At 44.1% G+C, this 27,051-nt stretch overlaps 1 protein-coding gene across 2 annotated transcripts in view; it reads right to left on the bottom strand.

The window, feature by feature from the left end:
* The window catches only part of LOC144773229 (E3 SUMO-protein ligase RanBP2-like), an 827,846-nt gene that overhangs the window by 661,652 nt on the left and 139,143 nt on the right, over positions 1-27,051 (bottom strand). For both annotated transcript variants that reach the window (XM_078658128.1, XM_078658127.1), the window contains exons 7-8: positions 11,273-11,465; positions 9,897-9,987 (exon numbers count right to left, since the gene is read on the bottom strand). In XM_078658128.1, coding sequence (XP_078514254.1) covers positions 9,897-9,987; positions 11,273-11,465 — 284 coding nt within the window. The remainder of the gene's footprint in view (positions 1-9,896; positions 9,988-11,272; positions 11,466-27,051) is intronic.

Consider the following 27,051-nt stretch of genomic DNA (forward strand, 5'->3'; position numbering starts at 1 on the left):
CTGCCTACCGAATTACATCCCCGGAGCTACCCTTCCCGCCTCAACCCCCCCTAAAGTTGCAGGAACTTGAGCAGCCCATACAGATTAAGGAAATACAGGCAGCAATATGCCAGGTGGCCTGCAATAAAGTCACAGGAACAAATAGGTTTCCCATAGAATATTATGTATTGTTTAGGGTGACCTGCATGCCCAAATTGGTCTAGGTGTGTCAAGAGGCACACCAGCATGGTTGGATGCCCGACTCCTTATGCGAGGCCCTTAAAATGGTGTTGCCAAATCTGTCAGGGACCACCTAGAGGTAAGCTCCTATCGACCTTTGTCAATGTTCAATATAGACTATAAAATTCAGAGTACAGTGCTGGCGAGCAATTTGCTCCTGCTCCTCCAGACACTGGTCCACCCCGATCAATGCAGGTTTATCCACCATAGGGAAGACTCCTTATTTCACCTGTTGAATGCGGTTTCGGGGTTGGGGAACTCCCAGTAGAGGTCTCCTTGGACTTTGAAAAAGCTTTTGACACCCTTAGATGGCCATAATTGCTGCTGGTCCTGGAGACCCTGGGAATGGGTCCAGAGTTCCTGGTGTGGGTTAAGGTATTTCATATGCACCGCATGCCAGAGTTAGGATGGGACGTCAAATATCTCATCAGTTGAACATTTACAGGGGTACACAACAGGGGTGTTCCCTTTCTCCTGTAATCTTCACACTGGCTATGGAACCCCTGGCCGCCCTGTTGCGACTGGGTCATACGTGGACAATGTCCTGATATACCTGCGGAACCCTAGACATGGAATTCCTGCTCTTTGCTCTTCTGGATCTCTTCAGAGTCATGGCAGGTCAAGTTAAACTGGGGGGAGTCCTGTATCTACCCCCTAAGGAGATTGGACCATGCGGACACCAAGAAGCTGGAATTTGACCTTCTTCCTTGGCAATTTGAGACATTTCGCTATCTGGGGGTAAGCATCTACCACACTGACAGGGACCTTCTGTAGAAAGTTGGCTCTCTATATAGTGCACCAAAATGCGATACACTGTGCGGCGAGTCCAGGCAACATTTATTGGTTTACAGGGGTTATAATAATCCCAAATGCTATTTTATGTGGTATTGTGGGCAAGATGTGTAGGCTTATCAGAGGATAGTGTTAAGCATTTATTGCACACACAGTAAGCGAGATACACTCAAAGAAATCTGACACAAATTTATAGAAATAACAGATAGTATATGTATTTAGACACCGAGGGCATCATTATCAAGTAAGTAGTTTTGAGTTACTGATTTTTCAAGAAATAGAAAATGCACTGTATTTATTTCTTTAGAGTGGTAATGCTATCCTATGGAGAACATCAGATGCTGAATTTGATCACTTGGCAAAGACTTACAGGACTTTTCTTCTAGACTGAGGTAAGTATGGGGCAAGGTCCAAGGCAGCACAACCCTTCACCTCAGTTGGTTCTGGGACGTCTGAGTGCAGAGGTGCCTTTCAGTATCAGGTACCCCGTTGTTCAAGTCAATGGGAACCAGTCCTGTTGAAAAGAGGCTGCAATAGGGATTGGGGGGCCAGTCCGGTTGAACCCACAGGAGGGTTCAGGGCTTGAGTGTCTTGGGCCGACAGGGACACATTGGACCACTCTAACTCAGGCTTGCGTGCGTGCTTGGTCTAGTGGGGTTTCGCTGCTGGAGAGACTCCGGTTTCTTGATCCCTGCAGAAAGATGTTGAAGGCGGCAACTGGGGCATCAGTCAGGCCAAACCCAAGGATGGGCTCGGGTCCTGAGGGTCTTAGGACCACATTAGCACAGTTTCCTCCCCGGACTCAGGCTGTGGGGTCCGGGAGCGGGTGCAGGGGTGCTTTGAGGCATTGGGTCACGGTTGATCAGAGGCTCATTCTGTGTCTTTGTGACCTGGTAAGAGGGGAAACAGTAGCAGGGCCAAACTTGGTACTGGTCTGGTGGATCTGGACGTCCATCAATGGTAGATCATGCTTTGTGCTGTTGGAGTCAGGACAGGACCAACAACAAGTTTTGGTTGCTGCAACTGCTCCGGTACCCAGGGTATTGTTGCAGGCCAGCGCCTGGGGGTGTTGGATTGTCCAAACTTTGCAAGAAGATGGATCTGACCTCCTGGGCACGAAGACCTTATCCTGACGCGCTGCTCCTTCGGTGAGCCCGATGGCTAGGAACACTGTGAACCAGCAGATGCTTTGCAGTGCCTGCAGATGCAGGGGAACCGCTCCTCTACTCCAAGGGAGTTCTTTCCTGGTTGCTGAGGGACTGTGCAGAACTCCAGGTGTTTTGGGGAGGGTGATCAGCTCTTGGTTGTCGGTCGAAGTGTAAGCAGCCTGGCAGGGTTTTGTGCCAGTCTTTGATGCAGGTCTTCAGTATTCGGTCTCTTAGGTCGGATTTTCTTCCTCGGTTCCCAGTAGCGAAATAGGAGTTACTCTTGTCAGGGGGCATCTAAATACTCAATTAAGTAGCCAAAGAGCTACTTACCCCTGGGGTCAATATACCTGCAAGATGACCACTTCAAGTGGAGAATGGGCATCACCGTGTCCCAGAGTTGGGAATTTCACCACAATCAAGATCTTGGAATCCTACGTTTCATGCTCATTTCACGTAGCCCACACCTTAGGGGTGGGACTAGCCTGGAGGTGCAGCACGCCTCCTTGCATAGCTAATTTCACCACCTGTCCTGGAGGTGGCATCCTCTAGGTCTGGGGAAAGCCAGGCTCACATATCAAAGGCGGTGTGCTCTTTCAAGCTCCCTGCCTTGACATGCCAATCTACTAGCCTTTCTGCTGTTGGAGGTGTAAACACCTCCCTCAAGCACAAGAATTGTTTTTGACTTCTGAGAGCGGGGCTCTCACCTCCTAGGGGGTCAGAAACTAGTCTGTGGTGGCAGGCTGGACTGGACAGGACCAGTCAGTCAGCAAACTGGAGGACTAGTAGCGTTCAGGGGTACCTCTAAGGTACCCTCTGGGTGCAGGTATTAATAAATTCATCACTGGTATCTATGGGTTTATCAGTACAAGGTGTTTTATCCAAACACCATATGTTTCAGTGAAGCCATTACGCAGCTGGGTAACTTGTTTTGACCAGTGCCCAGGACATACCTTAAGATGGCTTGCTTCTCTGTTCACTTGCAATATCTAGCAACAGAACTAGACATCACAGGGGCATATCTGTTCATGGAGATATGTCCTCACATAACTATGTCACGCAGCATCCAATAAGGTGGCATAATATATGCTGCAGCCCTTAGGGACCCTCTTTAGTACCCATACCCTAGGCACCAGGGGTACCATTTACTAAGGTCTTACAGGGTGCTAAAGCTCTTTGCCAATTGTGTTACAATTAGACATCACCCTGTTTTAAGGAAAGAGCACTGGTGTTTGGTTAACAGGCCTTAGTGCACGCTCAGAGACTAAAACCAACATCTGGTAGCTAAAAAGGGGGCAACGACTGCAAGATACAAATCTAGTTTCCTACACCTCCTCGACAGAAACTATAACAAAGCCCTGACATCACTGGGGCATTCCTTTTGGCCCACACTGCATAATGAGTAGGCTGGCAGGAATTTTGGAACAGGTATATACAGCTGCGACGTGGTATGCCACCTTACGCCCCTCAGTTACTGTTCTGGGGGATGCCAAGCAGGAGGGCTCTGCTGGAGGCTCACAACTAGATACCTTGGCAGGAAGCAGGGGTATCCTGCATGGAAGATTTATAGAGTGATGGGGACCTGCGTTCCTTTCAGGATTTGCAGGATGTATATGATCTAGGAGTTGGTCAATTCCTCGCCCACAATGCTCTTATACTAGAGATCAGAAACACCCGAATGGTAGGTAAAGAGGCCCCGACCCTACATCATGGGTTGCAGTGTACACCGACGCAAGACTGTCACAGTCCTATATGCAGCGTGGACGCAGGTCTTTCGGTGCATGGCAAAGCCCGCTGAGATACATGTCTAGGGATAGTACTGACTGCCAAGCAGCTTGAGATGGTGCTCGAACAGGTAAAACAGGTGTCCCAAAACCCTCCCCTGAAGTTCACCCAGTTCAACTATCTACATCACACTTACCTCACACTGCACCACCTTCATAAGATGCTTCCGTGGGTGGCCCGATGTGCCCCTCATTTAAACACCACAATGAGACCTTCATTCACATGGTGAGGGAATGCCAGCCCTCCCAAACCCCTCCCACCCCTGCTGATTTGGGTGCAGGTTATGGCACGTGTCGGCGATGGTCAATGTGCGACTCCCGCTCAGCCCCCCTGCTCTACTTATTTGGAATCGCAAAGTGCAATAAATACTATCTATAACTAGCTGACCTGGTGGTACAGAATAGCCATGTCATGGAAAGCGGCGCAGCCACCCTCTATAGACTGCTGGCTGCGGGTCGTGCTTAGGTGTGCGACAGCCAAGGCTGATGTTATGGTTCAGGACTCACATACACTGTGAGAGGGGGGTGCGCCCATCCTATTGGACACATTAACCCTCAAGCTGCAAGACAAGGTGGATGCCCTTGCTTTATCATGGACATTGTCAGCAGTACTCCTGGGCCCTTACACTGTGTGGATTCGCTGCTGAACTGTTAGTTCTAAGAAGAACCTGACATGGGATCATTCTGCCCGAACACAGGGTGAGACCATGCTCCTGGACACCCTAGAGGCAGACGAAACAGAGAGCGTTCTCATTCACATAGCCACACGGCTTGCTTGAGGCACAGGGTCAGACTGATTTGCATATGGCCATGTCTGAACTGGGGTGGCAGAGTGAGCTAAAGAACGATGATGGATTAAACCCAGATCAGTTGACTGGGGGTGAGTGCTTGTATTGTCAACGCTCCGTCCATCATTTCCCTTTGTTTTTTCTTTGTTCGCCATAAGTTGGCAGGGTATGCTCAGACGTGAGTCCCTTGCTCAGTTTGCCACTGGATTCAAGCAAGCCGGGCTGAAGACGGCTGAAATGCTAGAAACCGGTCCTCGGTAGCTTGTTTCCGGTTCAGGGAAGGCATGGCTTGGCAGTTCGGGCTGGATTGTTCCCATGAGGCACAGGGTCAGACTGATTTGCATATGGCCATGTCTGAACTGGGGTGGCAGAGTGGGCTAAAGAACGATGATGGATTAAACCCAGATCAGTTGACTGGGGGCGAGTGCTTGTATTGTCAATGCTCCGTCCATCATTTCCTTTGGTTTTTCTGTATAACAGGCAAGCAGTTCTCCTAATGTGAAAACGTGTGCTTGAGCTAAGAATAAACAAACACTCATGTGCTAAGTCCCCTCTCAGTCACGCCTATATCACAAACTCGGGCAAATGAAAATTGTTCTAAAAAACACAGTAAGGCTGTGGGATGCAGTTGCAAACAGCTGTGAAAGAAAAATAAACAAGCTGACAACTGGAGGGTAGGGCACAGCAAGGGGTAACAGGCAAGCACACACAAAGAAATATACCAGAAGAAAGAGACAACTATGAAAGATGAACACTGTATAGGGGCTCAACAAAAAGAAAAAATAGCTACCAAAATAGAAAGCAGTGTAAGGACAAAGGTACTTGGGCAATGCTCTAGGGGAGGGTCACATGCAAGAAGAGGGAAGTGCTGACGATCAAGAAGCAAGCAATAGAGAGTGGCTTTGAAGCCCACCAATGGTAAGTAACTAGATGGATAAAAGCCCAATAAAGAGTAAACAAAATGTCTCGAAAAAACTGCACATGCGCAGTCTACGCGAGAACTAAGAAAATGGCTGCACACCTTTAGTGAAATGTGCTTCAATCTTGTGCCTGAGAGATACTCAACTCTGGCAACGCAGAAGAAGATATAAACTGTGATCCAGCGAGCAATGCTTTGTTTTGAAATAGCATGACCGATATTAGAATTTCTATTAATGAGAACAAGCTGATCTTATTTTCTTAAGCCTTTTGCCCTATTTAATGTAAAACCTCAAACAACGTTTGAGGTCTAGGGAATGTATTGCTCTTGGTGCAGATGTAGACTGTTGAGAGAAAAACACTCATTAAATAGTTTTTTTCATTAAGATGGGTGATATTAGGACCTTGCCCATGAAATGAGGATTTGTTGAAAGAGTCACCTCGTTCTTGTCACATTTCAGATAATACAACTTGTAGATGTTATGGTTTGGAAAAACATCTTCCATGAGAGCATTTTCACAGATTTCTTTTTAATAGGTTTGACTGCATCTTTAACTTGAGCCACTAGCACCATGCTGAGCTCAGATGCTGTATGTTATTTTGTAAGAGGTGGAAAAGTACAAAAAAAGTCCTTTAATTTAATTCCTTTACTTCTCTACTCAAGCATAGAGAAGATGCACTCCCAGTGCTGAAGTACCTGGAGATAACTACTAGATGTATTCTAAGAGAGGAACACCGGCCCAGCTATGTGTAGAAGGTAAGTCAATACTTCATGCTAGCACTTTGTAAAATAATCAAGGTCTTAAGAGGAGTCTCAGATGCAGAAATGTTCCATTTCAGAGAATAGTCTTGCACAGTGGAAGCTGCTGTAGCTATGTGTAAAATCTTATGAGAATGTTTTGAAGGTCTTAAGTGGCCTGGCAGTCAGATGTAGGAAATTCAAATTGGTGTGGAACATGGCCCCAGTTCTTCGAGAGGAGATGAGCGTCCTATTTGAACTGATATCTAGAGGCCTGTGTGCGAAAACTGTCTGACCCTCGCTGGTACAATCAGAACGAGAGGACATGATTCTCTCTTGAGCTTTGGAAGAACCCTTTGGACCAGAAGAATAGGAGGAAAGGCATAAACCAAACATTCCTGACCAAGGAATAGAAAGTGCTACTGCCCCCTCCCAAACCCCAGGATACCACCACTAATTGGCAAAGGTTTGGAATTTGGATCCATTTGTGACAATATGCAATGGAATTTTGCACTCCGTGAACATGCTCCACAGTTAGTTTTTCTGTGATCCAGGGGTCCATGGCAAAAGAACTGAGTTTCTTGAAATATAGTTAGTGATTTTGTTCCTTATTTTTTTGATGTAATAAAGAGTAGTCTCATTCTGCTCTTATAATATATTTCTGCAATATATTGTTCGTTTTTTTCTTTAAGAGGAGCAATTAGGGCAGCACTTCGGTCACTCTTAAGTGACCAATTTTTAACCATTTCCAAAAATACTTAGGAGAATTTACTTTACCCAAAATATTCCAGGATGGCGTTTAGAATAGTAAATAACTGTCCTGTCTTATTTTGGGAAAAATTCCACTTTCTCAAAATATTCTAGTGTTGAAGTTAGAATAGTAAATGTTCATACTGGTTGTAGGGTAAGAAAGGATCCCAGCACTGCACTTTATAATGCTCCTGCACCACTACCCTAATGGTGTGTTTACAAATCTAAGACCTCCAGGAAGCAGCAACAAAATGAATGGCTCCATTCGATATATGTTCCATTGATTTTTTTTTTTCAAATTTTAAGTTGTGTTATAGAGTTTTTGAGATGTGGTCATGAATGAATAGAATTAAGAACTTCAGATTTGAAAATAAAGATATAAATTGGAGTGGAACATATATTGGATGGGACTATTAATTTTGTTATGCGTCCTTGATTTAAGGAATAGTAAATGTGGCCTTCCCATGTCCGCCAAGCCCCCTGCTAAACTTAAGGCAAGAAAGACAAAAAGTGGTGGGAGATCAGTATCAGGAATGCTTTTTAGGCAACTCTGGCTGCCCTGAGTTCAAGAACAATTATGTGTACATTTTTCTCTTCAGACGTCCAGAGGCTCTTTGTGGAGAGGTTCTGTAAGCGAGCACCCCGACCTTAGAGTGATTAGCCTGTAATGGTCTTGCAAAGGGGTTCCACAGTATAAAGGTCTGGGAAGCAAAATTGCTTTTGTCAAACATCCACAATACTAGAGCCAGCCTTTTCAGCCATAGCCATAATGTGCTCCTCCAATTACCCTGAGATAGGTTTCCATTGCATATCTAATTAATCTTGGAGTGGTCTTGTTCTAAGGGGGAATTGAGAAATTAAAAGGATAGCGACAACATCCCCAAAACCACTTTGCATTTCCTTATTGTGATCACAGATCTTGCAAAGGTGTTCTGGGTCACCTTTAGCAGTCTTTTTTCTCTTTCCTGAGAAGGATAAGCTTTTAGAATGTCTACACAAATGTTTGCTCCTAGGAATAAAGTATGTTGCAAATGGGTAAGTACCAACTTCCTTTTGCTCAGAGTGACATCTGCTTACCTAATGGGCCCAGCTTCAAATGGACTGCTTGTGTGTTTTACTTGACAATAGGAGCCAGTTTAGGCACAGGAAATCCCTAACACCTTGACAACTTAGATGTGCCGCTTCTAGTGACATTGCCATGTATTATATAAATACTCTGGATGCCGTTTTGAAGCCAAACTGGAGAGCTTTGAATTGGCTATCCACCAGGACTGAAGTAACGATGTGAAATATTCCAGAAATTTTGTTTTTTGTGAATTTTATCTCTCGTAGACTCAGAAATGTGCATCATGCTTATATCTTTTTTGCAAATAAGAAAAAACCCTCCAATAAAGCAATGCTGATGGCATTTTTGCTACTAATTCTATCGCTGACAAGTGAAGTAGTTTGATAATTTCCAATCACACAGCTTCCACCTGTGATGTTAATTCACAGGAGGTTTGAATGACAATTTTTACAAGAATTCTATGGAGTACTCAAACATCATAATGTAACAACGCAGCAATCATATGTAATTTGGCACCAAACTAGAAGATCAGACTGAATTTATCTCCCACAGATATGCGAGATGTGGAAAGTAGGCTATTGAGAAATCAGGTACGCATGGCCCCCTGCATGCTAGCGACCTTTCAGATTGAAGGGTTTCATACTGTGGGAAGGACTGGAATGGAGGAACAGCAGCACTGCTGAAAAGACTGAAAATCACTACATGATCATGCTAATGCCACCTTCTTTGGCCAAAGGATTGGTGTTTGCAGTAAGATAAGTTTTGCTGGTTTTAAAGAATACAGAGCAACATTGCCTTAATAGTATCTGTTTTCATAGCCTGCAAGGCGTCATTCTATATGATTTCCAAACAGGTGTTGTCTATCAATAGGCATGTTTTAAGTTTCCCCGGACCTTTACCACCAAATATGTTCAACAAAGAAGGTCTAGGAAGAAAAAGTATGTATCAAAAGTAGTTTCTGGTACTATTAATGCCAACTTTCAAGAACTCACTCAGAAGGAAGAGGGTCCCTCTACAGAGAGAGTCACTGCATCTGTGACAGGTTTCTCAGAACTATATCCACTTTGCAAGACTCTTACCACCATTTCATGCTAGTGATCAAATCAAAGCAATCTCTTCAGAGATAAGAGAAATCAATTTGCAAGCAACTTAGGAGGTCTGGATGGACCTTGTTTAAATGGTATCACAGAGCACATGCAGGCCCACCATGAGTGTTGCCCTAAATAGAAGCAGAGGTTATGTGGGTCGGCTTCTGAAAACAGCAGTTAATCAGGCTGAAGAAGAAAATGGAGCAAAATAAAATCTCTACTGCAAGAAAAGTGGAAAAGGGGCCAGAGTATAAATTGTTCAACACAAGAGTAGCAGCTTCCAGTTGACACCGATGAGCAGTAGAGAAAAATAGCAAAACCTCACCTAGCAAGGGAGTCCACCTGTGTGGACTTGAGGACATTCCTATGTACGAGGGTGTCTGGCTACACAAAACTGTTACTGAAGCAAATTCAAGTCCCAGCAGTACGTTACATGGCCTGGTACTCACAGGTTGCGAACGGAAGAGATGCAGCACATAAAAATAACTGGATATGACAGGTTGAAGATCAAAAGCTACACAAAGACATAGTTAATTAACTGGACAAAAAGTACATCGAGGACTCCACAGGCATAAGATACCATTGTAAATAAAGGGATATTCATTACCTGACTGGCTCTGACGATCACAGGCTAGCAGTTCAAGTAAATCTTGTCCATGATCATCCCGTTTTATTGATTTATTTTTTGGCTTTGGGACCTGGAATAAGTGAAGAGGGAAATGTAAGTATAAAAAATATATATTGACATTTCACTCTTATCATAGATATTTCAAAATAAAAATCAGCTTTTCCAAGAGTACTTGCCTCACTCTGAAAGCTAAAGAACATGATTTCAAAGTAGACCTTGGAACAGTTGCAGCAGGTACATGTGCAGCTTAATGAAAAACGTTTGACGCCTACCCCTTTTTTGTTACAGCACAAAGTTACATATTGAAGTCACACAAAATCTAAGGAGTACATTAATGTACTTTTCACTGCAAAAGAACCATGTTTTGAGAAATGCAGCATTTTCTTAAAGTACTAAACACTTTCAAGATCTACCTTTCATAATAAAGTTATAGCTCTTTAGTCTATTGTAAAACATTATTTTACACTATATTCTTTACCTACAATTTTTGGAGAGGAAATGCCTCCTAAATTGGCACAAATGCCCAAGATCCCCTTTCTTAAAGGTTGGCTTTGCACACTCATTCAATGGCTTTGCAATTCCTCTAGCTTAGGTAAAATTAAACCTGTGATTTTCAACAGACGTATTCAGAAAGTTGACTACTTGTCCACCGAAGACGCTGCCTCCATCTCTTAATCAAATATTTTCAACTGAATTTGCTCCCAACAACCTAACCACGAATCAATGAGTCATAGTGAAAGAGGAAACCAACTTTTACTTCAATTACCTTTTAATATGGGTTAAAGAGGAAATCGGTCCTGTGCTGGCTGCTACCACTACACCAGAAACCCAACTGACAGAGAATACAACCATCCTACACAGTACAACCAGGTGTTGGCTGTCACCATACTATACACGATGGATTAATCTTTCAATAATTGGGTATTTCTGAAGATGGATGAACATCTACTTCACACGGTTTTCAAATGATTTGTTTAAACTAGCAACACTCTGAAAATCCTGTGCTGCCCATATGTACATTACAAGATGGATTATTCTGTCTTCAAGACAATACATGCAGCAAATAAAGTTTGCAATGAAGCAAAGTCTGTGCAGCTCCCTTCCTTTTGAATGACTTCCAAAACCGTATCTGAATCCCAACTTCTAGTAAGACAAAATTACAAGTACGCATGAATTCAACTACCATTGCTCAACATAGCAGACTCTTTTGCTGTAAGGAGAAAGTCAGCATTATGTTCCAATAAGCAGCTCTAAAAAAAACGAAATGTGGAAGTTTTAAGAAACAAGCAAAAAAAACATTTCAGTCAGTAACTTTGGTGAAACTCTTAAAACACTTGAACAATACGAAAACTCACCTGGAAAGCAATCAGGTAGCACAAAGCAGCTGGTTCAGTCACTGCTCTCCACTGTGCTTCGCTTTCTTGTGCCATCTTCAAAAGTAAAGTTGCAGCATGCATGTAGAAATGACCTCTTATCTCCTGGAATGCTGCAGACAGATCATCAGTGCCACCAGCATGAGGTTTCACTGACTGAAGTGTTTGGTCAAAACTGAAAGAAAATGGCAACTCGATTACAATAACTGAATGTTTCACCATTCTTATTAAAGACCCATTATTGCTTCTTGAATGATGTTCGCATGATAATAAACAGAAGCTGTGATTTGTATCATTCTGTTCAAACCATCGCTAGCCTCCATCATTTTGCCTTGAATCTGAATGGTTCATACTGGGCTTATGCTATGTAAGGGGCTTTTCTATTCTAAGATGGAAGCCAAGTCCAAAAACAAAATCAAGATTCAAACACATTTTAATGGTCATTTACAAACTGAAAACCGAAAGTAAAGGGGTATTAAATTAGACCGACTTATCAAATTAACTTATAGGAGAACGGATTCTCAACACCCAAATTATTTTCAGTATTCACTTTAGTTTCACATTACAATATCCACATCCCCAAATCTCAAAATGCTACTTTTTTTTAATCTTTAAAAAAACATTTTATTCACAGAAGTTAAGTCTATGTGTATAGAGTGTGCACATGCATAACTACAGCTTGCTCCTAAAATACCCATAAAGTTTTAGAAACTCTTTCCTCCGGTTTACTTTTGAAGATCCTCATTTTAAGAATGGAAATTTCACAACTTTCAACGAAAAGACAGAAAATATATTTTTCAAATCTAACAACTGGTTTAATGACCTAAAGCTAACTGAAGTCCGATTTCAGAAAAGTTTAAAAAGAAAAAAAAGTGCTTAGTGGCAAACTATTTGTACTGATCCAAATATTGTTTTAAATTGTTTAAATAAATTGAGATGGCAGAAAATATTGCCTGTCTTACACAGATAAAGATTTGCAAAAGCAGACGAGCAACATTGCCGAGGTTCAAATAGCAGCCAAATCTTTATAGATGAAAATGGAAAAGCTACTTCAATAATACAAGTCCACAACGACAGAATAGTATAGCAAATTGCAAAATGAGTGACAATTTTATATTGGCAAAGAAATAGTTGAGCTGGGATTCTTGTAAAACAAAATACTGCATTCCTTTACAGACTACCATGTGTTTAAAACTTTTTGAATTTGTGTTAGAAACACACACGAGAGGCCTATCTCATCAGCAAGACAACACAGAAACCTTATTATGGGCATCAGTGAAGGGTGTAGCTTTAGTCAATCTAAAACAAGGCTGCTTGAGATCAATTCCGACAGTAAAGAATTTAAATTAATTAACAGAAAACTGTACAAATAAGCAATTGCACAGCATGGAGGTTTGCATACCCTAATTGAAAGGCATATTATGAGGACTTTATTCATTAAATACAGTTAGCGCTAGACCTAAGCAATCTTATTCATAGGATTTATTACATTCTTTAGTAAGATATTGTATTAAAATACGATTGAATTTGAAGAGGCTACAATATCAAACCCTTCTATTATTTGACAGGAAGCTGGCTGGTCCCAGATTTTAGTATTACATATTGGAAGAATGGCGGTAGATAAAATGCCCATTTGAAATAATACGCAATACATAATTTTTAACCCCACATCAGGTTTAAGAAATATTGGAAAAAATAGTGTGTGTCTGCTAATGTAATAAAAAATCTTGAGGTAGTTTGGTAATTTCTTTTTTTTTTTTTAACATCCTGCACTAACTCTTCTCGTAATTTAAGGAAATCTAGTGTCATGCAAATTAAGAGCAGCAGCACGCAATTCTTAGCCTCAAAGCACATCATTTATACAGTCAACCACAGCATTTAAAGTTGAATTCTAAACGAATAAGAAGACAGATGTCATTAACAGATAAAACCCTTTTTTGCCTGAAAGACAACACCTCTATTCTTAGTCACCTTTCAATCACAGCAGCGTACCACAGGGATCATTACATCTGACTTGGTCCCACTGATATATTTTTGTATCTGTGCTGAGGATTCCTAGTTATTGGATACTAACTGGTTGGGTGCCGTTTTTTTTGTTTGGTGTTTTTTAATAAGTGACCCAAACATAACAGAAGTTATTAACTTTGGAGCCATACTGGAATCAAGTATCTGAGAAAGCTGGGGCGTTTGAAAACACTGAAGGAAGCATCATATCAGTCCCAAAAGACTAACATGGAAGTGATTTTGGATGCTTAATTCTTAAGTCCAAGTCCTCTGAGGAAAATGCTTCCCTTTAATTTTTCTCATGCATTATCAGCAACCACTCTAGTGAATCCTTGATTAAGGTAATGCAAATTTGTTACTAAAGGAAAGGGGCCATGATTCCTTTTTCTCATGATTATTATTTGAAAGTTTTGTACAGCGCGAACAAGACCCTTACGGGTATCGGAGCGCTTTACAAGGTCGATGTAAGTAACCAAATACAGGCATAGAAAAAATGTAGGTACGACTAATACAAAAATATTACTAACACAGATTAGCAGCTATATTACAGGTAATATGTACAAGAAAAATAGATCAAGTAAATTTAGCCATGAGAATAGCTTTTACTTCTTTTTTGAAGAATGAAGAGGTGGGATTCGGTCTCGTTTCTGGGGGCAAATCCTTCCAAATCCTGGGAGCCATTCCTGAGAAGGCCCGGTTGTAAATTTTCTTCTTGAGAAAACGTTGTATGTATGTATGTATGTATGTCGATTTGTAGAGCGCGATTGCTGCCCGGGGGCGTCCAAGCGCTAAGAAACCAACAGAACAAGAGGAGGTAGCCCGGTGTTATTGGGCAGCAATGAAGAGGAATGTTTTTAGCTGTTTCCTGAATGAGGTGAGATTGGAGTTTTTCCTTAAGTGGAGGGGTAGGGTGTTCCATAGCCTGGAAGCGTTGTAGGTGAAGGTCCTACCGCCAGTTCTGGACTTTTTTATTTTGGGAATTATGGCCGTGAAGGTCTGGTTGGAGCGCAAACTCCTAGTGGGAAGGTAGTGTGACACTAGGTTGCGAGTGATGAGAGGGCCCGTTTTCCAGAACGCCTGGTGCGCAATGCATAAGGCTTTGAATTGTATTCTTTGGGGAGTGGGTAGCCAATGCAGTTTTTTCAGTCCATTTTTGACTGATTGGCGTCGAGGGATCTGTAGCAAAGTGCGCGCGGCACAGTTCTGCACCGTCTGTAATCTCCGTATCGTGTACTCAGGGGCGGCGAGGTAAAGGGCGTTGTTATAATCCAGTCGTGACTGGATAAGGCCCTGAATGGCTACTTGTTTTGCCTCCATCGGTAGAAGATGGAGTACCTTCCTTAGCACTCTGAGGAGGCCGAAGCAGGTGGCTGCCAGTTTGGTAGATTGGGTGCCGAAGGACAGAGATCTGTCTAGCCACACCCCAAGGCTCTTGATGTTGTCCTTTGGGGCCGGAGGGGTGCCCAGGCAGGGTGGCCATAGAGTGCTGAGGGAGTTAGGGTTGGCAGGGCCCAGGAGCATAAGCTCCGTCTTGTCTCCATTCATTTTTAATGAGGAGGAGGACATCCAGTCCTTGACTTCCTCTAGGCATTTCCTCAGCCCTCCTTTTTAGGTCTGGTTAACTTCCTGTGCCAGTGAGACCACTAGCCGAGTGTCGTCAGCATATGAAATGATCTTAATTCCATACTGACGAACAACTTCAGCCAGTGGCCTCATATATATGTTGAAGAGCGCCGGGCTCAATGAGGAGCCCTGCGGGACTCCACATTTTAATGGTCTGCTGGTAGAAGAGGAAGTTCCATCAAATACCCGAAAGGATCTGTCCTGTAAAAAGGATTCAAACCAAGACAAGGCTTTGTCCTTTATGCCGATGTTTGCCATGCGGTCCAGCAGGGTGTCATGGCTGACCGTGTCGAAAGCTGCGCTTAAATCAAGGAGGATCACTGCCACTGATCCTCCCTGGTCCAAGATGTTTCTGGATTCCTCGGTGACCATGAGGAGCGCAGTTTCGGTGCCATGTCTTGGTCTGAAGCCCGTTTGAGTAGGATCAAGAAGCTGGTGGTTTGAGATATTTGGTCAACTGGCTGTTGATGTGTCTCTCTAAAATTTTACCAAGCCAGGGAAGGAGAGAGATTGGCCGGTAGTTACTGAGGTTCGAGGGATCCAGAGTGGGCTTTTTTTAATAGTGCTCGTACCATGGCTTGTTTCCATTGTGGCGGAACTACGCCAGTAATAATGGAGGAGTTAAGGAGGTCCATGATGACGGGCAGGGTGATAGCCGAGGCTGACATAATGATGTCTGGTGGGGCTGGGTCCCCTGGTGACCCGGATTTGACTTTTTTTGCCAAGGACTCAAGAGTCGAGAGGTTAAGAAGAGCAAAGTGGTCCAAAGTGGGGGAGGAGTTCAGGTCAGAATGGCTTGCGGTAAAGGTGATGCTGGGAGGAGTAGGGAAAGATTCATAAATGGTAGTAATTTTATGCAGGAAAAAATCTGCCATGTTGTTGCAGTGTTCTGCGGTCTTAGTCTCATCTAAACTGGGTGGTAGTTTGGTGAGGCTTTTCACGATGCGGAAAATTTCCCTGGGTTTAGATTTCGCCAGGATAATTTCGTTGGCGAAATAGACTGTTTTACTGGCCTTGATTTGTTCTTTATATATTTTGAGTAGTTTTTGGTATTGGATTTTGTTTTCTGGCAGAGAGTCCAGGCGCCATTTCCTTTCTGCTTGTCTACACTGACGTTTTGTAGTTCTGAGGGATTCAGAGTACCATGGAGCTGATTTGTGACAGCGTTTTGTGGTGGTTTTCCGTTTAGGTAGGGAAAGGTCGAGTGACTTGGTAATCCATTCCTCATAAGAAAGGTTTGCTAAGCATGGGTCCACGTTAGGCGAGGGTGTGTTACTGGACAGTTTTTTGGTCCATGTCTCGATAGGGAGGCGGGACCACGGTCTAGCTACTCTTATAGTGGGTTTGGTGGCTGGGGGTTTGGTGGTGTGCCATAGAAGAGGGACCATTAGATGGTCAGTCCAGGGGAGAGGGAGGGGTGGACTAGTTGTCAAATTAGTACAATTACTGAAAACTGGGTCAAGCAGGTGTCCTTGATCGTGGGTAGGGGAGCTGACCAGTTGGTGTAGTTGTAACGCGGCAAGGTCGTCGGTAAGAAGAGCTGCTGTGTGATCTGGTTTGGAATTGAAGTGAAAGTTAAGGTCACCCAACAATGTGAAATTGGCGGAGCCGCTGACACGGTCTGCCACAGTCCGTGCTAGTTGGATGTGGAATTGTTTTGGGGGGCCGGGAGGTCTGTATATGAGGGTGCCTGAGAAGCAGTTGTTCGGCGAGAGCTCCAGACTAAACGCTAGGCTTTCGCAGTCTGGGATGCTTTCTGCAATGATTCTGCAGAGGAACTGCTCTTTGTGAACAATTGCTAATCCTCCTCCTCTGCCTTTTGGGCGGTCTTGGCGGGAGATTTTAAAGCCAGGGGGAATGGCTGTAACCAAGGCTGGGTCCGAATCTAAAGTGAGCCAGGTTTCCGTTAGGAAAACGATGTCGGGCTTATGCACCTCCATCAAGAGTGCAAATTCGTTCTTATGCTTGGGCAGAGACCTGCAATTAAGCAGGAACATGCGGTACTCGTGGCACTGGTCCGAGGGTGGGAGGGGCTTGAGGGTGGATTTGCAGAGGTTGCATATGTACGGAAGACATTCAACGTGGTAAGTATGCTGGCTACAGTTCATTTGTAGGAGTCTTAGCTCTAAGAGTTTTTCGGAGCTGTATTGCCTGGGTTTCGTAGTCAGGGGTGTTAGGGGGGTGGCCCTGGGCCCGGACTCGGCGCGGACGAGCGCAGACGAGCTTGCCTTATGCGCGCCTTCGGCGCGCATTCGTCGCGCCCGCTGCGCTCGTCCGCTGCGCCTCCGGCACATGCACATGTTTATAGCAAAGGGGGCAGTGAAGAGGGCGTGGCCTCGAGTGGGCGTGTCCCCGTCCTAGCGTGGGGGATCCAGCTGGTGGGACCGTCTATTTCGACCTACCCAGCGCTCGTTTTTGGGTTCCAATGGGTGCCTGTGCACAGTAATCGTGCAGCAGACAGGAGGGTACGTTTTTAAAACAGAGTCAAAATTTTGGGATTTACACAATAGAAACAAACAATACAGCGCTCGTTTTTGGGTTCCAATGGGTGCCTGTGCACAGTAATCGTGCAGCAGACAGGAGGGCAAGTTTTAAAAACAGAGTCAAAATTTTAGGATTCACACAATAAAAACAAACAATACACTGCTGCTCCCGGCTGTGCCTCAGGAGCTGACTGGCTATGTGGTTTCAGTAGAGGATTGCTGGAGCTCCTGGTGGATCTATTGCCACATGATAGCACTCATTTCTGAGCTAGATAACTCTGGGTTTTGTTATGTAGTGCCTTGTGAGTCATAAGTGATTTTCAGATGAATTCCACCCTCGAACAGTAGCCAGTTGAGGGCTCAAAGGTCTGGGGAGATGCGACTTTCTTTTGGAGCCAGTGATGAGTCTAGCAGCAGCGTTGATTGAAGCTCTTAAAGGGGCCGTCGTCGATGTGGGAAGGCCACAGAGAGTGACACTCCCATATTCCACTCTGGGGATTGGTAGAGCTTGAACTGCATGCTTGAAGTCATTTGGGGGCAGGAAGGGTTTCATTTTTCTCAAGGTGTTCATCTGAAAAATTTCTCCTTGTAGAGGCGCTGATGTGTTTCCGCATGTTTCACGTTCTATCTAGTGTCACTCCCAGTGATTCCGCTGAGTCAATAATGCGAGCTTGACCTTTGAGTGCGGTTAGGTTGTTCATCCAATCAAGGATGGTGGTCGATTGGTTGGGGGGAGCGATTAAGAGGAATTCAATTTTGAGAGTGTTCAGTTTAAGATGGTTTTCGGCCAGCCAGGACCGCGTTTTTTGTAAGGCTGAATTGAGAGATTTGATGTCCGCAAGTGAGTTGATCTTTATGTAAAGTTGTGTGTCATCTGCATACATGTGATAATGTACATTCGATAAGCTGAGAAGTTCGGCGAGTGGCTCCATGAAAAGGATGAAAAGTGTACATGAAAGGGATGATCCCTGTGGTACTCCTTGAGTGACTGGTATGGTCTTGGATAATGATTGATTGACCTTGAATCTTTGCGATCTATTTTGGAGGAAGGAGGTGAACCAATTTCGAACAACTCCTGATAGACCCATTCTGTGTTTCAAGGTGTCGTGTTTGACGGAGTCAAAGGTCGAGGACAGGTCCAACAAGATTAGTAGACAGGAATCATTTTGGTCAATGAATTTTAATGCGTCATCTATCATGTGGGTCATGGCCGATTTGGTACAGCTCATGATTTTTCATTGATACAACAAACTTTCTAAACCTTCCAATTTCTGAGAGACAAAAAATTCAGGCCATGATTACTGGAGCCCTTAATCCTGGGTGATATTATCACTTGGGTTTTATCTCAAGTTTCAGTCCCACTTACTACTTTACTACACCATTTAACCATTTAACCAGATAATCAAAAAAGACTGGGCAAGGTAAACTGGCTTGTCACCAGAACTTCTAAACCTGAATGCCATAGCAATGGTCCTCCAAAGGTCGAAAAATGAAGTCCACTTACATAGTATGTTTGTGAACATCTGGGAGGCAGAAATGCAAAGAGGTGTGTGGAGTGGGTGGGGTTTACACTTCTTCAACATAATCCATGTGTATGGGGTATGTTTTAGGAGGTCTCTGAATAGTGATTCCAAGTGACAATATTGATCTTACGGTCCTAAATCATTTTTACAGCCAAATCACACCCATGTTAGAGTACAGAAATCTTGTACTTACATATTCTAAATGAGTGCATGTTAGAGTAGTCTTAGCATGCTATTTGATGCAAAGTTATCATCTAGAAGCAGATGCAATGATCCAATTGGTTCAAGAGGTCTCCTTATTCCTGGGCTGCTCTTTTCTCACAGAACCTGTTCTAGTTAGCTCTGAACAAAAGCCCTATGGCATTCTGAAGGGTGCCCATGCCTCTTTTCTCAGATACAGTGTTTCCCATTTTGCAACTATCCACTATTCCTTACATGCCATGTTCCCACTAATTACCGGTCTAGCGTAGCTATGCTTTTTAGAGGAGCTTCTCTTATCTAAGGCCTCTAGATTCACCAGTTTATAAAAGGCAGGTGACCCCCATTTACATTGTGGTTCCAAGAGGAAATAGGGTAGTGTCCACTGTCATTCATGCATCACGAGAGATAGCAGGATGAAAAATAGGCTTCTCCTTCCTTCTGTGTTCTACTTAGCCCTCCCTCACAGCTTTGTTGAAGCGACTAGGATAACTCTTCTATTAGACCTTGTGCACACCCACTACTTCATGTTACCTCACAACACTGTCAAAAGAAGGATGGAAGAGAGCTCCGCCATTATGGAAGTAAATTATTACTGCCAGGCGAGTATTGTGGAGTCAAAAGGAGATTAACGGCTAGTCTTTCTCTGTGGCCAGTTGGAAGGTACTCATCTGGCCTGAGTTAATTCCTTTCAATAGTGGTAAGGCTCAGAAAATGATGTTCCACCTGCAATGAAATACACCATTTTGGAGCATTCTACATACTCTTTATGATCAAGGCCCTTCTTAAGATGGGCATTCTAATATTGCTGAAACAGGTCAACTAATCACACATGGAAGGTCGGTTGCTTGAGGTACCTGTTCAGAACCTTGCAGTAGGCAGCACAAGTAAAACTTTCACCAACCAAGTGCCACACAATTTTAGTACAGGTCCAACAGTAATATTAAAACAAGTAGGGTTAGTCAAAATAAAACTATAGCCCCACATCAGTTGGGGGACAAACTGCTATGGTTTAAGGGAACACAAACAGCTATACGCAAGGAGGCTGCCCAGGGCAAGACACTATAGCTGCCACACCAACAGGACTTCATTTTCAGGTTTATTAATCTAGCAAATTTTACATCAACACTAACATTTGCAGTGCTCGATTAATTTTGATTTTATGTGCTATGTTATTGCCGTAACTAAGTGTGTCTAATAAAGTGAAGTAAAAGGAAAATGCTACTTACCAATATGCATCTGTTCTTGGCATGTAGAGCTGCAGAGTTACACACTGTGCACAGATCGCCACCTAGTGTTGGGCCCGGATGTTTGCAGTTTGTTTTTGTCTTGAAAAATCTTTGGAAGTCACGGGATAGGAAACTCCTCCTTTGGATCATATTGAGCATGGGCATCGGCTCCATCCTTAGATTGTTTATCGCCATTAGGGAAATGATGGAGCTTTGCAAGAAAAGGAAGGATGTCCATGTAAGCTGTATCTCATTAAGATAATACTGAAACAGATAAAAGTAGGTAGGGGAGGCGGGTGGGCGTGTGTAATTCCGCAGCTCTACATGACAAGCACAGATGCATACTGGTAAGTAGCATTTTCCATTCGAGGCATACGAGCTGCAGATTACACACTGTGCATAGATTGTATAGCAGTACCCACACTTACCGGTGCCCACCTGTATCTGTTGCAGTGGTTTGAAACAGTGTTTTGAGTACAGCCTGGCCCACAGTAACTTGTTGTTTAGTTTGCACATCAACACAATAGTGTTTTGTGAATGTGTGCAGTGTAGACCACGTAGCTGCTTTGCAGATGTCTTCTACGGGAATGTTCCCTGAAAATGCCATTGAAGCCCCTATCTTTCTTGTAGAATGGGCTTTAGGAGGAACAGATAATGTACGTTTAGCCTTATTGTAGCAAATTTGTATGCATTTGACAATCCACCTATCTATCCCAGATTTTGATATGGGGTTACCTTTGTGTGGTGGTGAAAAAGACAAAGTTGTTTCGTTTTGCGAAACGTTTGTGTCTTTTCAATGTAGTAAAGCAATGCTCTTTTTACATCTAAGGTATGAAGAGCTCTTTCTGCGACTGTTTGTGGCTGCGAGAAGAATACGGCTAGCTCTACAGATTGATTGAGATGGAAGGGTGAAATGACTTTTGGAAGGAATTTAGGATTAGTTCTGAGAACAATTTTATTATGGTGCATTTGTAGAAAAGGTTCTTGAATGGTGAATGCTTGTAGCTCACTAACTTTTCTGAGAGAAGTATTAGCTACTAGAAAAGCAACTTTCCAAGTTGAGAATTGCAGTTCACAATCATGTAAAGGTTCAAAGGGAGGTCCCATTAACCGTGTGAGCACAATGTTTAAATTCCACACCGATGAAGGTGGTGTTCTGGAGGAATTATTCTTTTGAGTCCTTCCATAAAAGCCTTTATGGCAGGTACTTTAAAAAGTGATAGATGTTGTCTATTTTGTAGGTATGCTGCAATGGTAGCAAGGTGCAGTCTAATAGAGGTGTGCGCTAAGTTACATCTTTGAAGGTGTAGTATGTATCCTATGATGCGTTTAATATACACATCTAAAGGATTGATGTGGTTGTTATGACAGTATATTACAAAACGTTTCCACTTGGCTGCATAACATGCTCTAGTGGTGGGACGTCTAGCTTCTTTAATAACGTTCATACAGTCAGGGGGAAGGTTAAGGTAACCGAACTATGACTTCAGGAGCCAGATCACTACGTTGAGCTGAGCTGGGTCCGGGTGTCTGATCTCTCCATAATTCTGGGTTAGTAAGCCTGGAGACAGGTATAGCTTTTGGCGTGGTACCACAGAAAGTTGCAGCAGTGTGGTGTACCACGGTTGTCTGGCCCAAGTTGGAGCTACTAGAATGAGTGTCAGGGAATGTTGCTGTAGTTTGTGTGCCACTAATGGAAGTAGTGGAAGAGGTGGAAAAGAGTACGCAAATTTGCCGGACCAGTTCATCCATATCTCATTGCCTTTGGACAGCGGGTGTGGATATCTGGCGGCGAAGCTTGGGCATTTGGCGTTTTCGTGGGTGGCGAAAAGGTCTATTTGAGGTTGTCCCCACACTTGAAAGAACGGTTGAAGAACTTGTGGATGAAGTTCCCACTCGTGGATCTGTTGTGTCTGCCGACTTAACAGATCTACGATTGTGTTTTGTACTCCTGGAACATGTTGGGCTAAGAGGAAGATCTTTAGTGGTATAGCCCATCTCCATATCTACTGCGCTAACTGAGAGAGTTGCGTACAGTGTGTTCCTCCTTGTTTGTTTATGTAGTACATGGCTGTCATGTTGTCTGTGCGGACTAAGACAGCTTTGCCCGATATTTGTTTTTGGAATGCTTTTAGGGCTAGAAATATGGCTAGTGTTTCCAGGTGGTTGATATGGAGTAACTTTTGTTGCGGTGTCCACCTGCCTTCCATGGTGTGGTGCAGTAGATGAGCTCCCCAGCCGGAGAGCAATACGTCCGTTGTCATGACTATTTGAGGAACTGGCTCTAGGAACGGTTAGCCCTTGGAAAGGTTTTTGGTGCTCCACCATTGCAGAGAGTGGTTAGTCCGTCTGTCTACCAACACTAGGTCTGTTAATTGACCTTGAGTCTTGTTCCATTGGCGTGCTAAGCACGCTTGAAGCGGACGCATTTGTAGTCTTGCATGAGGCGCTATGAATATGCAAGAGGACATCATTCCTATGAGTTGCATGAACACTCTAGTTGGAAGAGGGTGTCGCAGTTGGAATTTTGCCAGAAAAGCTTGTCTACTTGTTATCCTGGCAGGAGAGGGATAAGCTAGCGCAAATGCGGTGTTTATTGTGGCACCGAGATATAGCTGTACGTGGGACGGTTGCAGATGGGACTTGGTGTGGTTTACTGTGAACCCCAAGTCGTGGAGTAATTGGATAGTGGTGTGAGTGCGTTGTACACACTGGCTGTATGAGCAGGCTTTTATGAGCCAGTCGTCTAGACATGGCAAGATGTGAATGTGCTGTCTTCTGAAGAGAGCTGCTACTACTGCTAGGCATTTGGTAAACTCTTGGTGCTGTTGTGACTCCGAATGGGAGTACCTTGAATTGATAGTGCTTACCGTCTAGTACAAATCTGAGATACTTTCTGTGCGCAGTGTGAATGGGAATGTGAACATAGGTGTCCTTGATATCTATAGTCAGACCCTCCAGCATTTCGCGATTTCGCGATCCACGAAAAAATCGCGAAATCGGCTGATTACCGCGATGGCCGCGAAATTGACTATTTTGGCCGCTAAAAAAAAGGTCTCCCAGGAGAGAGGAAAAACTTCTGGCTTCTTATTGGTTGCACGCGCACACGTCACTACGTGCCGCCGTGCAGCTGGAAACATAGCTTGGTGTAGGCTTCTCTGTATTCTCTGCCTCAAGGCACTTGGTAGAACTGCTGACTCGTTGTCTGACTCGTTGTCTCCAGCTGGCTCTACATGCTTTGTTAGCTTGTTTCCTGTTCGATTTCAACAGGCTTTCTTTTTTTCTCTTTTACGATGCGCATGCACGTATCACTTCTGCGTAACGGTCCTGTTCCATTTCCTTCCTTTCTTGGGACAGGTTCTTGTTTTAGTCCGGCGATTCTTGTATATGGCAATGCTACATTCCTTTGAAGACTGTGTCTCAAAACCTGCATACATTTATCCTGAGTAATGACAGAGGAACGGACCCCGTCTAGCATCTGAATTGTATGCAAATTATATTACGAATTTGGGCCCAGCAACCCCTGCTTCTAGAGTCAGTTCCGTGCATGAACACTTTTTTAAAGAATAATTTTAAAGAATAATTCCCATACATCACTCACCTTGCACCAGAGTGATACCGCCGCTGGAATTCGTTAACCTCGTCCCCCCAGGCTGGTTGAATGAATTAATGCTGATCAGTGGTATCTGCTGTGATCTGTAAGTAACGAATTTCCATCCACCTGGGTTTGGTAAAGCGAAGTACCATGAGTTTGGGTAAGAGTAAATCCTGTTATTTACAGCGCTTAGAAACAGCAGTGGTGCCATAAATAGCGCGATATGGAAATAATAGATGGGAATATGTATACCATTCTTTCTGTGGTTGGGGTCATGCTAACTCTGCTCTTACTGTTTGACCCCCGGCTGCTGTTCTGGCTGCACGCTCCTTTGCCAAACTTATTTTCAGATCTCGTGCTTTGATTCCCATTGGAGAGATGCCAACGCATCTCTGCTAATTTTGACATAAAAGCGCCTTTTTAAAGCACTAAACAAAAGTGACATTGTGAGGTGTGGGCAGAGAGGGCACTGGTGGCAGGGTGCTGGCAGATGAGGAGCAGACGGGTGGGACGCCGGCTATCACACCTCCTCTACATACGTTAGAGACACTTCACAGCCTGATGTGAGCATCTGAATAGACAGAACATTTCAAAAGAGCATGCCTATTTCAAAATGGAATACTCTGTTACATTAGTTTCCATTGATTTAAGGCTGAAAAAGAATGATTACAAGTAAAATAAAGTGCCGCAATAATGCCGCTAAATTTCAATTTTTGTGCCGCTAAATTTCCATTTTTATGCCGCAAAATTTCCACATCTATGCCGCTATAATCTGGGGGGTCTGTATAGTGGCAAGGAAGTTGTTTTGTAAAAGGAGAGGAAAGACCGGTTGTAGTGGTCTGATTGTATGTACAGGTTTAGTGGTATGAGGTCTAGAATAGGCCTTAGAGATCCATCCTTCTTTGGAATTAGAAAGTACAGGGAGTAAACTCCTTTGTTTTGCTGGACGCTGTTTGGGTGGTATGTTTGGGGGGGTAGATATTAGTTTGAGACATTAACCTGATTGAATTATTTGTTGTACTAACCTGTCTGATGTGATGTTGGTCCAAGCAGGCAGAAATTGTTGTAGTCTTCCCCCAACTGGAGTGGAATGTGGTGGGGGAAGTCATTGGGCAGGGGTGGAGGGAGAGTGGGAGTTGTTGGTTTTGCCTCTCCCCTTATTGTGGTTACCCCTGTAACCTCCTCGTTGGTAGCTCCTACTACAGGTGGATTGAGTAGCGGCTTTGTAAGAAGTAGAGGGACTATCTGAGGAGTATCCCCTAGCGTTGCCTCTGTAAGATGAGCGGCTAAAAGAGCGTCTGGGAGCTTGCGACTACAAGGCTCCCTTAGATTTAGCTGCGTCCGCATCCTTTTTCATTTTCTCAAGGGATACGTCCACATTAGGCCCAAATAAATGTTGCGCAAAGGGTTGGTTAAGGATGGCACTTTGTACTTCAGGTTTGAAACCTGAAATGCGCAGCCAAGCATGTCTACGCAACAGGACACTGGTATTAACTGCCCTTGAAGCAGTATCTGCTGCATCCAGGGCACAACGAATAGAGGTATTGGTGATGTTTTTACCCTCTTGTATAAGCTCATTTGCGCTATTTTTGTATTTATCTGGAAGGTGCTGCATTATTGATTCTAATTCATAATAATGTGCCCTGTCGTATCTTGCAAGTAATGCTTGAGTATTGGCAATACGCCAAATGTTTGCGGTCTGTGACGCTGTTTTTTTACCTGATGCGTCAAGGAGCTTAGACACTTTATCTGGTGGGGGAGCCTCGCCTGATGTTTGTGAATTTGCTCTTTTGCGTGCGTTGGAGACTACAAGGGAGTCTAATAGATCAAGCCCTTTAATGTACGCTGGCTCTGAAGGGGCAGCCTTATACTTTTTTTCAATTCGGGGGTTGATGATTCGAGCCCTAACTGGGTCTTTGAAGACTTCTGGCGCATGCTTAATAACCCCTTTAAGCATGGGTAGAATTGATGTGGACCTTTGTGCAGTGTCAAGGGTATCCATAAGGAAGTCTTCGTCTATTGGGTCAGTATGTAGGTCAACCCCATGGTATTGGGCAGCCCTATGTACCAGTTGGTTAAATCCTATAGTGTCTTCTGGTGGAGAAGGCCTGGAGGGATATATGTCATCTTGTGGGATGTTAGGGACATCTGGGGTGCTATAATCATCCCAAGAGTCAGATGAGCCAGGAGGACTAGAATGATGTGGTGACTCACTATCTACACCACCCCGTGTCATTAGAGGTGTCATCCCTGTTATCATCGTCTGCTAACGGAGTAGGAGATGGTGTAGGGGAGTGATGTGGTAGGGGAGGAGGTGGTGAAGGAATATGAGGTAGAGGAGGAGAAGGTGTCCTTAGAGGAGAGGCAGCAATATTCTTTTTCTTAGGATGAGGAGCAGGTGCAGGCGTGTCCAATGGTCGTTTTTTAGAACTAAGAGTTAGTCGACCAGCTTTTGGATCTTTAACCAGAGTTTTTTGTGCAGGTTCTGGATGGAATAAGTCTTCTGTGGAAGGTAGCTCCTTCTGTGCCGAAGGCTTTTTGGGCACCGAGCTATGAGCATCTTTAGGTTTTGAAACATGTTCTTTGGCCGGTGGAACATTTGTCTTTTTCGGCTCCAAGGGTTTTTTTGGCTCCGGGGATTATTTTGGATCCAAAACGGGCAATTTTTTGCTCTGCTCCGAGTGTGGTTTTGGAGCTAGTGCTAGTCTTCCGTGCCGAGTGCTTAGATGCTGGCGTGGAGGAAGACGATGTTTTCTTTTTCGGTGCCGGTATATGTGCTCCGGCACCGGGGGCAGGATGACTCGAGCCCGAGTCGCCTAAGGGCTTATTAGGCTTCTTTGCCGAGCTCGAATGCGGGGCATGGGAAGCAGTGTCTCGGTGTGCACCCGAGCCAGAGGGCGAGGGTGTGACCGAAGCCTTTTAGGAGGCTGTCGAGGAAGGGTCGGGGTCGACGTTTGTACTCCCGACCCGCTGAGCTGGAGTGATGTCCTCGACGTCTGAATCTTCAGCCTCGGAGTTGCTGTCGACGCCATGTTGTTGCTCCTGTTCTGGGATGTCGTCACCCTCTTCGAAGATGCCATCTGGGATCGAAGCAGATGAGCGAGCC

This window comes from Lissotriton helveticus, chromosome 8 (genome assembly GCF_964261635.1).
Source record: "Lissotriton helveticus chromosome 8, aLisHel1.1, whole genome shotgun sequence".
NCBI lineage: Eukaryota > Metazoa > Chordata > Amphibia > Caudata > Salamandridae > Lissotriton > Lissotriton helveticus.